We start from the raw sequence: 11587 nt of genomic DNA on the forward strand, positions 1-11587 counted from the left end.
CGAGGGTTTAACGTTTTTTCTTAGAAGACATCACGTCCTTCCGAACCAACTTCCTGCCGTGTTAGGCACGAGGCCTAACAGCTTCTGGTGGTGGAGGAATCCATATTCCACCTTCCGACCCTGTCGGTGGCACCCCGACGGAAGGGATTCTTCGAAGGAGGGCCAGTGCGAGAATGGAGGAGCGACAGGAGGGCCGTGAGCCTCAGAGGTGAGAGACCCAAATCAATCAATCAATCAATCATATTTATTGAGCGCTTACTGTGTGCAGACCACTGTACTAAGCACTTGGGAAGTACAAGTTGGCAACATATAGAGACAGTCCCTACCCAACAGTGGGCTCACAGTCTAGAAGTGGGCTCACAGTCTAAGCGAGGTGTTAAGGGAGTCACAGACCCAGAGGGAGAAATTTTTTAAACCTCGAAAGAGACTCCCATATCCTAGAGACTTGAAAGATAACACCTTGAGATATATCAGGGACTTTCATATTGCCAAACACCTGGAGATTTTCAGGGCCCCCGGAGGCAGAGGTGGCCATTTTCGACACCCTCAAAGAGGCCTAGAGGCCCTGAGAAATTTCTGAGGCCTTCAGAGCGACAGACGCAAGGGGATTTTTGAAACCATTAGGGGGACAGAAACAGTGGTAATTTAGAGACCTGAGAGATGTCTACTTGTTTTGTTGTCTGTCTCCCCTCTGTAGACTGGGACCGTTTCTATATGTTGCCGATTTGTACCTCCCAAGCGCTTAGTACAGTGCTGTGCACACAGTATGCACTCAATAAATGACTGACTGACTGAATGAATGAGAGATGAGACTTTGAGAGATCTTAGAGACCTTTATAGAGACAAATTTTGGGAGATGTTTGAGACCTTCAGATACAGACCTTTGGGACTTTACAGTGCTCTGCACACAGTAAGCGCTCAATAAATGCAATTGAATGAATGAATTAAGAGATTTTCAAGACCTTCAGAGAGACAGGGAGATTTATGAGACTGTCGAGAGAGTCACAGACATTTTCAAGACCTTTAAGCATGTACTCCCACTAGCTGCTAAAAACGTACTGTGAACACATATGTTCACGCCAGTCACCATTGGAGTACATGCAAACAGACAAATTTAAAAAGAAGAACCCCACAAGGGACCACACCCACACAATATAATGAGGTTTAGCTACTGAGAGATTTTCAAGATGTGCAGAGAGACAGAAACACTGAGGCCTGAGAGACTTGAGAGACTCCTAGGGACTGTGTCCAACCTGATTAATCTGTATATACCCCACTGCTTAGCACAGTCACTGGCACATAGTAAGTGCTTAACAAATACTGGAGAAGCAGCATGCCCTACTGGTTAGAGCACGGGCCTGGGTGTCAGAAGGTCCTGGGTTCTAATCCCGGCTCCACCACTTGTCTGCTTTGTGACCATGGCAAGTCACTTCACTTTTCTATGCTTCAGTTACCTCATCTGTGAAATGGAGATTAAAACTTCTGAAGTCTGGGTGGGACAGGGACTTTGTCCAACCTGATTAGTTGTGTCAACCCCAGCTCTCAGTACAGTACCTTATATATAGTAAAAACCTAACCAGTACCATAAAAGAAAACGAGACCCTGAGAAACCCTAAAGACCTCAATCAATCAGTGGTATTTATTGAACCCTTACTATGTGCCAAGCATAGTATCAAGCACTGGGGAGAGTACAGTATAACAGGATTAGCAGACACGTTCTCTGCCCCGAACGAGCTTACAGTGTACCTCCAGGGGAAGACAGAGATACCCCTCCCCTCCATTTCATTCATTCATTCAATCGTATTTATTGAACACTTACTGTGTGCAGAGCACTGTACTAAGCGCTTGGGAAGTACAAGTTGGCAACATATAGAGATGGTCCCTATCCAACAGTGGGCTCACAGTCTAGAAGGGGGAGACAGAGAACAAAACAAAACATATTAACAAAATAAAATAAATAGATTATGTACAAGTAAAATAAATAAATAAATAAATAGAGTAATAAATACGTAAAAACATATATACATATATACAGGTGCTGTGGGGAAGGGAAGGAGGTAAGGCGGGGGAGATGAGGGGGAGGAGGGGGAGAGGAAGGAGGGGGCTCAGTCTGGGAAGGCCTCCTGGAGGAGGTGAGCTCTCAGTAGGGCCTTTCTCTTCGCTTTCCATCTTAACCACCTTCTCTCCCACTCTGCATCCTCGGACTTCTGGGAGCATTGGCGTTTATAGTGAATTTCTCTGACCCATTATCACTGCAGGAGCTGGTCTCCGCCACCACCGCCACCGCCTCCACTGCCGCCTTCATCGCCTCCTCCACCTCCTCCGCCGTCTCCATCGTCACCTCCCCTGCCGCCTCCGCCTCCCAAGATTCCGTCACCACCCCAGACCTCAGTCCCGTCCCTTTGCTCTGAACTAGTTACCCTCTTGGCGAGTCTGCCCTCAACATCGCTGGGAGGGCAGCCCAACCCGGTCATACCCATCCAGCTGAGCACCCTCACCTACCTGATCAACCACGCGCTCCTGGGCGCCTACACCACACTGTCGGCCCTGGGCCTCCCTATCCCGATCCTTTCCACCGTCCCTAGTAACGTGAACGGCCTCTATACCTCAACCGGCCCTTGCTGCGCTTGCTGCACTCTGCATTCCTGCTGCCACAGCTACCACCCCGCCACTTCGCAGGGATTGGGGGTAACCCCCCAACTCCAGCCCCGCCCATTGGATCCCCAGGTGCAGAAAACCCCTCTGAGGCAAGGTGGGGGTGGCTGGGGAGCCCAAAGATCTGACCAGGGCTGTTGGGAACAGGGAGAAGACGTGAGGGGAAAGCGGGGACTCGAGGGGTGGGGCAACTTGGGGGAGGCCCTCTCCCACAAACAGAGCCGGGTGGAGCCAGGTTGGAAGCTGCCGAAGCCCTCTGAGCCACCAGCCTCTCCTGCCGTCCTGTTCAAAGAGTCCTGGAAGGAGGAATACAAGGAACCATCACCGGCCCCCCTTGCCCCAGACCCAGCTGGCAAGGGCTGGGAGAAAGAACGCAAGAACCCGGGCAGTTCCGGCCCTCCTGCCTCCCAGCATGACGCCTTTTACAACTACCTCAAGTACCTGTTTCAGTTCCCACAGGGGGAACAGCAGAATGGGGAACCTCCCTCTAGCCTCTCAGGGCAAACCCCCCAAATCTGAAGAGGGGAACCTGTGAGCCTTCCTCCCTGCCATCGGGGTCCAGCTTCTCCCGCCTCTTGTTCTTCCAGTTGGAAACTCCGTCCTTGTTGCTTCCCAGTTTCCCCTCAGTTCATTGATGCTTAGTTTGAACCACCCTCCATGGACTTTCTCTTCCTCCGACCAAGTCCCCACCCAGCGCTCGCAAAGACCAACTGAAAAGATGACCTCTTCTCGAGATTTAGAACTGAGAAATCTACACACTCTCCTGCTTCTGCCCAGAGAGGAGCAGTCAGCCAGATCAGCCTCTCGTTTCCTGGATGCCTCACCCTGCTAAGGGCTGGCTGGAATAGATGGTGTGAGGGGGAAATCTCCAGAGTTTGCTTTTCAATAAAGAAAATGTTTCCGTTACCGCTGGGTCCTGTGGTCTCAGCCTCTTGGAATCGAGGGATTAGCAGAGTGGAGCTGGGAGAGATGAGTCCTCAGTTTAGATGGGAGGGGGTTGGGCCCCTGGATTCTCCAACCCAATTTGCTTGTATCCACCCCAGAGCTTAGTACAGTGCCTGGCACATAGTAAGCACTTAACAAATACCACAATGATTATTCATTTTTCTGGGGAAAATGGAGTCTTTATGGCCTGGGAAAGAGGAGGGATTTGGAGTTTTGACCTATGAGGGATGAACCATAAGAATGATGGTATTTATCAGTGTTTACTCTGTGCTAAACACTGGAGTCAGAGAAAGGCTGTTAAACTGGCCGGGGGAGTGTGGTGGGGGGCGGGGGGGGGGGGGGGGGGCGCTTTGACCCTAATTTGGAGGACGGGGAGTCTCTGGGCTCTTTTCTGGAGGAATGGAGTCTCTGGCCTTCTGGCCCTGCCCACCCCCGAATCAGCAGGCTCAGCTATTTCCTTTGACCTCCCCTCACTCTGCCTCATCTGCAGTTCAGCTTCTAGAAACTGCTAGCATCGCCGGCCCTGGCCTGTCCCCGTGGCCACCCCCAGGGCCCATTGTGAAGAGGGTTAAGGGATTTGGGAAGCAGGGGCGGGGAAGGGAGAGGCCAGGGCCCAGCACGTCCACTGGCCAGAAGAGTCATCTGCCACCAGGGCTCGACACCCTCCCAGACTCGCAGGTAGGGATCTGGCTCCCTGGACAAACCCCTGCCCCCACCCAGCTGTCCACCCAACTTCCTCTCCTTATGGGATCCAGTGGTTCACTCCTCCTGCTTTCCTCTCAGACATGCCCCTTTTTCAAGTTCCAGGGTACCCTTCCCTGTCTCTTCTGACACCCAAAATCCATCCATCTCCATCACTAGGCCCAACCCTCCCTTTCTCTGGATTTCTCCCTGTGTGTCTTTCTGCCTCTCACTCTTGCTCTCTGTCTCTCCACCAGCTGTGCCAGGCCAGCCAGAACCATGTACAACTTCATGGGAGGGGGTCTGTTCTGCGCCTGGGTGGGCAACATCCTGCTGGTGGTCTCCACGGCGACTGATTACTGGATGCAGTATCGACTTTCAGGAGCTTTTGCTCACCAGGGGCTGTGGCGCTACTGCCTGGGTGGAAAGTGCTACCTGCAAACAGAAAGCATCGGTGAGGAACGGTCCGGGGCTGGGGGGACTTGAGGGTCCAGGAAGAAAGTGTCAGGGCAGAAATCAGAGGGGCCAGATGGTGAGGCTGGGGGATTGCACTTGGTGGGCAGGGGTCTTTGGAGGTCTAGAGTCAGAGGTGGGGAGGTTTGGGGGCTGGAGTCTGGACACAGAGAAGGGCCACTGGTAGCATTTCCAGAAGGGAGCCTAAGGAGAGAGGGAGAAAAATGGAGAGAAGACAGAAGAAGAGAGGACATGAGGAGGCTAGGGGAAGGAGGACAGAAGATGTTGGGATCCCAGGAGAGGGCTGGTCGTTGATGAGTGGAGGGGCTAAGTGGGCTGGGAAGCACTTGGGGAGGGGTCTTAGGCATTCGGGTGTCAGCCCAGCCTACTCCCACCTGGCAGCCTACTGGAATGCCACCCGGGCCTTCATGATCTTGTCGTCGCTGACCTGCTTCGCGGGGATCGTCGTGGGCATCCTGGCCTTTGCACAGTTACCCACCACCCCCCGCCTGAGCCGTCCCTTCTCTGCTGGAGCTTTGTTCTTCACTTCCAGTGAGTGACCCTCATCTCACCACTTCCCTCCCCCCACAGCCCCCTACCCCCACCAGACCTGGATCTGGGAGAGCGAGACAGACTACTCCCTCTGAGTCCCCATGCCTGGTGTGTCCCCCCACCCCCACCCCCAATCCCAGCCCTCCATCCCCCAGCCCTGTCTCACCCCTTTCCTCTTTGTCCTTACAAACTCCCAGAGGGTAGGGATCATGTCTTCCAAATCTTTGCCCTCTCCCAAGTGTTTAGTCCAGTTCCCTGCACACAGTTGGTGCTCAATAAATACCCTTTTTAAAAAATGGTATTGCTTAAGCCCTTACTATGTGCCAGGCACTGTACTAAGAGCTGGGGTAAATGCAAGATAATCAGGTTAGACACAGTCCCTCTCCCACACGGGGCTCACAGTCTAAGTCAGAGAGAGGAGGAGACCATGAGGGCTACATATGAGGAAACTGAGGTACAGAGAGGGTAAGTGACTAGCCTAAGGTCACAGAGCAGACCTGTGGCAGAGCCAGGATTAGAACCTAGGACCTCTGAGTCCTGGGCCCATGTTCTTTCCACTCGGCCACCTTGATTGAATCATTACCTTCGCTTGTGCCCCAGCCTTGAATCTACCTCACTCCCAGACCCCATCTTCTCTCCCCGTTCTCCACATCCTCCACCCTCCTCTAAGCCCCGACTATTTCAGCTCCATCTGTATGTCCCTGTACTGCTCTCCTCTAACACAGACCCCCGTTCCCATCCCCCATCTCTGTCCCCATCCCTTCCTCCATTGTCTCTATTGCCCACCCCTCACCCCACCCCCGTAGCCCTATTTGTTCTCCTGGCCATGGCTGTCTACACCGGGGTGACGGTGAATTTCCTGGGCAAGCGCTTTGGGGATTGGCGTTTCTCCTGGTCCTACATCCTGGGCTGGGTGGCCCTGCTCATGACCTTCTTTGCAGGTACACCCTAGCTCTGGGGGAAGGGGTCCCCTGAGTCCAGCTGGAAGGGGCTGGGAGGAGAGAGGTCACTCTGTTGCAGCAGGGGGGATGGGGAGGCCGAGGGTGGAGGGGCCATTGGGACGCAGAGGCTGGGAGAGGCCTGTGGGTGCAGAGGCAGGGAGGAGTCTGGGGGGAATTTGGGGGATTCTGGGGGCCTGGTGTCTCCACAGGCATCTTCTACATGTGCGCATACCAGATGAATGAATGCCGCCGTCTCCCCGGACCACGCTAAGCGAGTCCAGTCCCAGGGTCCTGGAGTCTCCACACCCCCTTCAACCCCCACGGATCTTTCCCTGAGTCCCAGATCCCAGCCTCCCTTCCCCTCAGCCCCTAAAGTGTCTCACAGGATGCCCAGTTTGGGAGGCGGGAGAGCCAGAGGTGGGGTGGAGAAGGAGAGAGTGAGAGAGCCCTGGGGCCGTTTAGCCAGACATCTGGTCCAGGGAGGGGCCGGGACTGGATGAATGATTCTGGGGTGTGAGGGGAGTGGGCTGTGAGGCGGTTGAGAGGGGAGGGGAGGTGGGCCTGGGAGTTGGGAGGGAAAAGCCTGGCTGGGGCCAGGGCCAAAAAGGGCAGTAAAGGGAGGTGGGAGGTAGACCTCTCCTCTGCCTCTAATAAAACCAATGTGAAAGTCAAATGTGTCTGAGTTGTAAGCTCTGCAGGGCCTGGGAGAGCGGGCCGGGCCTGAAGGGGCGGAAGGGGGAGTGGGAGTCCCTCAGGCAGGGTCAGGACCCCTGGGCCCCCGGTCTGTCGGTGAAGTTCTGTGACAGTTGGCGGGAGTGGGGCGCTGCGTGGCATAGGATGGTTCCGGACCTGTCCTCGGGAGCCTAAGCTGGGGCCGTGGCCAGGGTTGAGAATCCTATCCTGGGTTTGTGGGAGGATGAGCAGGGGGTTGAGGGAGGATGAGGTGGCCAGGAGGAACTTACGGGCCGTCCAAGGGGGGCTGCCGTCCCTCCTGCCCCTGCAAGAAGGGCTGGGGATGAAGCTGAACCGATTGGGGGCCGGGCTGTTACACTTGGGGGGTTTCGCTCTGCTGCTGGTGTCTGTGGCTGAGCCAACCTGGTCTCAGGTGGACTATGGGGGCTCCTCCCTGGTCACCTACCCCAGCCCCTGGCTGCTCTGCTTTGGCCAGACCTGTCTGAAAAGACCCAGCTCAGGTGAGACCCTCCACCCCCACCCCACCAGGGGCTGACCTCAGACGTAGTAACCCCAGATGTTGACCTTTGCCCCTTAGTCAATGGACTTCCCCCTTTCTGGGTCCCCCTCCCCACAGGTCAACTCCCTCAGATACTGACCTCCCCATCCCGGGCCGTGACCTCTCCCAAGAGATGGCCCTCATTCATTCATTCATTCAATCATATTTATTGAGCACTGTACTAAGAGCTTGGGAAGTACAAATTGGCAACATGTGGAGATGGTCCCTACCCAACAACGGGCTCACAGATACTGATCCCCACCCTCCCCTCTGGACAACGATCCTGGATCCAGGTCTCACCAGATACTGACCACTCCCTGCTCCCGTGTCCAGACCCCCGACTCCCGGGGGTCCCCGCAGAGCTGGGCCGCATCCCCAGCACATTCTCTCCCTGCAGTGTTGGGCGAGTTCTCTCGGGCCTTCTTGACCCTCTCGCTGCTCTTCTCTGGCTTGCTGAGCCTCGCTCTCCTCACCCTCACTCTGTGCCAGTACCAGCCCGTGATGCTCAGCGAACAGCAGCTTCCAGCCGCGGGGGCCAACTTCGTCATCGGTACCGTCCTCCGGGCCCCAGCCCTCAGCGCCATTTCCCCACCCCTCCCCAGTCAGTCAATCAAAGAGATTTAATAATTATTATTATAATTGTGGTGTTTGGTAAGCCCTTACTACAGGCCAGGCACTGTACTAAGCCCTGTGGTGGATACAAGCAAATCGGTTTGGACTCAGTCCATGCCCCGCATGGGGCTCACAGGCTCAAGCCCCATCTTCCAGATGAGGTAACTGAGGCACAGAGAAGTGAAATGACTTGCCAAGGTCACAGAGCAGACAACTGGCAGAGCCAGGATTAGACCCCAGGTCTTTCTGACTCCCAGACATGTACTCTATCCACTAATCCACACTGCTTCCCTATTGAGCACTTCCTGTGTGCAGAGCCTTACTGAGGCCTCAGCTCCTCCAGCCTTCCTCTGCCACAAGCCCAGCCCCTGAACCCACCTCCCCAATGGGCCTGGCTTGGATTCTGAGTTCCCCTGCCCCTGCTGAGGACCCCTAATTGTGCTAGGGGAGTTCTTTGCCCCCACCCCCACCCCCCTCCATCTCTCTCTGTCTCTGTTCCGATCTGTCTCTCTCTGCCTGTCCCACCCCTAGGGATAGGCGTACTCCTGGGGATCGGGTTCTATGTTGCGTTGATCTCCCAGTCGATCCACAGCTCAGAGACGATCAACATCTCTCTCCGCTGGCCCATCTACACGACTGCTTTGAGCTTCTGCTTTTTCATGGGGGCTGGTAAGGAGGGTGGGGATTGGGGGATGGAGGGCTGGGCTGGGGCCAGGGGTCTCCTGAGTCCAAAGAGAAGAGGATTGAGGGGATGGGGGATTGGAAGAGGTGGGGAAGATGGGTTTCACAGAAGCATGGGGAATGCTGGGAGATAGGGAAGCCCACTGTAGACTGTAAGCTCATTGCGAGCAGGGAGTGTTGCTGTTCATTGTTGCATTGTATGGCATTTGTTAAGCGTTTACTATGTGCCAAGCACTGTTTTAAGCACTGGGGTAGATACAAGTTAGTCAAGTTGCCCCATATGGGGCTCACGGTCTTCATCCCCATTTTGCAGATTAGGTAACTGAAGCACAGAGAAGTTAAGTGGCTTGCCCAAGGTCACACAGCAGACAAGTGGTGGAGCCAGGATTCATTCATCATCATCATCAATCACATTTATTGAGCGCTTACTATGTGCAGAGCACTGTACTAAGCGCTTGGGAAGTACAAATTGGCAACATATAGAGACAGTCCCTACCCAACAGTGGGCTCACAGTCTAAAAGGGGGAGACAGAGAACAAAACCAAACATACCAACAAAATAAAATAAATAGAATAGATATGTACAAGCAAAATAAATAAATAAATAAATAGAGTAATAAATATGTACAAACATATATACATATATACAGGTGCTGTGGGAAAGGGAAGGAGGTAAGATGGGGGGGATGGAGAGGGGGACGAGGGGGAGAGGAAGGAAGGGGCTCAGTCTGGGAAGGCCTCCTGGAGGAGGTGAGCTCTCAGCAGGGCCTTGAAGGGAGGAAGAGAGCTAGCTTGGCGGAGGGGCAGAGGGAGGGCATTCCAGGCCCGGGGGATGACGTGGGCCGGGGGTCGATGGCGGGACAGGCGAGAGTGAGGTACGGTGAGGAGATTAGCGGCGGAGGAGCGGAGGGTGCGGGCTGGGCTGTAGAAGGAGAGAAGGGAGATGAGGTAGGAGGGGGCGAGGTGATGGACAGCCTTGAAGCCCAGGGTGAGGAGTTTCTGCCTGATGCGCAGATTGATTGATTGATTCATTCATTCATTCATTCATTCAATCGTATTTATTGAGCACTTACTGTATACAGAGCACTGTACTAAGCACTTGAAAAGTACAGTTTGGCAACAGAGACAATCCCTACCCAACATAAGAACCCACATCCTTTGACTCCCAAGCCCATGCTCTCGGGGGAGGGAGTTCCAAGCCAGAGGGAGGACCTGGGCAAGGGGTCGGAGGTGAGATAGACCAGATGGAGACTCAGTGAGTAGGTTGGTGTTAGAGGAGCAAAAGCGAGGTCAAGTAGGAGGAGGAAGAGCTGATTGAATATCTCTGACACAGAGAGGGATGGGCAACCATTGGAGGTGTTCAAGGAGTGGGTAAGCTCAAATTGGGCAGCGAACCTGTCTGCCAACTGTATCGTACCCTCCCAAGAGCTTAGTACAGTGGTCTGCACATAGTAAGTGCTCAATAAATGCCCTTGATTCATTGGTGGGAAGACCTGCCATCCCATAGTCCATCCCCCTCACACCACGCCAGCCTCGTTCTTTCCACTCCTCACCCTTCTTCTCGTGCCCCCGCCTCTCCCCAGGCACTCTTCATCTAGCCACTCAGCGCGTGACCTGGAGTGCTCTGATCCTACCCTCCAGCCGGCCCGGACTCATGTCTCATCCAAAGGATGACAGAAGCAGGAGCAGCATCCCAACTTCGTCCATCTGGGAATTGCCAGCTGAGCCTCAGGGTCGTCCTTCCCCCACGCCCTGATCCATGAAGGCCCCTGGCTCTGTAGATCGGATGTGAACCATGTGCATAAATGGTTGTGTTAATGGCCGGGTGTCTAGGGGTGAGGGCGAAGGGTGAGGTATGATATGACCCAGATGTATTTATGAGACCATATGTGCGACTGAGTATGTGTACGTGTCGATGGGAGGTGGGCCTTTAAAGGTAGAAATACATTTGTGTATTTAAGTGTGGACCAGGGAAGCTGTGTCTGTATGTGGATCTAGGTGCGTCTCTCACTCTGTGTGTGTGTGTGTGTGTGTGTGTGTGTGTGTGTGTGTGTGTGTCTTCCTGGGTCCTGCCCACCTCCCCCAGGGATGGAGAAACTGGGTGGATTGAGGGACAGGTTGGATGGGGAGTCAGCTACCCAATAAAAAAACTCGCAACGGTCAGACCAAACTCATCCCTGTCAGCCAGCTTTCCAGTCAATCTGTCGGTGAAAGGGAGGGACCTAGGGGAGGGGTGGGACGGGGAGGAGAGGAGGGAAAGGGCGGGGTGTGCGGGTCAGGGGTACATTCTGACTGGGGATCTGTCAGGGAGTGCCCCCCTGCCAGCCAGAATTCCCTCCAACCCCAAACGCCCCAGGTGCTGGGTCCTGAGGGAGCGAACGGCTTGGGGACTGTGAAGGGGGGGGATTTGGAAAGGGCGTTTTGATCAAACATATGACCCCTGGCCGCCTCATACCAGCCCCCTGCTTCCTGTAGAGAGGGTCAGAGAGACAGACACAGGTAGACCCAAAGAGACAGAAGAATGGCAGGTTGGGGGACATGGTATAGCTGTTATCAGGAAGCTGGCACTGGAGTGGCTGCCTCTCCCCTCCATTTTTCCCACCCAACCCCTCCCTCATCTTTAGCTCTGGGTATGAAGGGGGTCGCGGAGGGTCTGAGGGAGAGGGGGTGGTGGCGCACAGGAAGGGGAGGTTGGTGATGTCACAGATTGGATCAGGGGAAAGGGAAGTTCCATGACAGTTGGTGACTTGATCCACCAGGGAGAGGTTGGAGTGGCAAGGCCAAGGGAGTACTTCGGGGGGCCCAGGGCATTAGGCACCCCGGTTAGGCTCCCCAGC

General features: G+C 54.6%; 3 protein-coding genes across 4 annotated transcripts; all 3 read left to right on the forward strand.

The window, feature by feature from the left end:
• The first annotated feature begins 49 nt into the window (after positions 1-49).
• LOC119946116 (WW domain-binding protein 11-like) lies at positions 50-3552 on the forward strand. Its single transcript, XM_038767529.1, is given in 3 exon segments — positions 50-208; positions 2259-3159; positions 3161-3552. Coding segments are annotated over 3 exon segments (966 nt in total). The 5' UTR covers positions 50-173; the 3' UTR covers positions 3191-3552.
• A 1008-nt stretch (positions 3553-4560) lies between these two features.
• LIM2 (lens intrinsic membrane protein 2) lies at positions 4561-6498 on the forward strand. The gene is made up of 4 exons (XM_038767566.1): positions 4561-4735; positions 5137-5286; positions 6093-6227; positions 6437-6498. The coding sequence occupies exons 1-4, from the start codon at positions 4561-4563 to the stop codon at positions 6496-6498; spliced, it is 522 nt and encodes a 173-aa protein (XP_038623494.1).
• A 549-nt stretch (positions 6499-7047) lies between these two features.
• LOC119946131 lies at positions 7048-10910 on the forward strand. 2 transcript variants are annotated; one of them, XM_038767556.1, is made up of 4 exons: positions 7048-7420; positions 7856-8008; positions 8602-8739; positions 10334-10910. In XM_038767556.1, the coding sequence occupies exons 1-4, from the start codon at positions 7144-7146 to the stop codon at positions 10504-10506; spliced, it is 741 nt and encodes a 246-aa protein (XP_038623484.1). In that variant the 5' UTR covers positions 7048-7143; the 3' UTR covers positions 10507-10910. The 2 variants fall into 2 exon arrangements, with proteins under 2 accessions (XP_038623484.1, XP_038623485.1); XM_038767557.1 differs by having other exon boundaries at positions 8652-8739; positions 10334-10510.
• The last annotated feature ends 677 nt before the right edge of the window (positions 10911-11587 follow it).

Source organism: Tachyglossus aculeatus, chromosome 26 (assembly GCF_015852505.1).
Source record: "Tachyglossus aculeatus isolate mTacAcu1 chromosome 26, mTacAcu1.pri, whole genome shotgun sequence".
Lineage (NCBI taxonomy): Eukaryota > Metazoa > Chordata > Mammalia > Monotremata > Tachyglossidae > Tachyglossus > Tachyglossus aculeatus.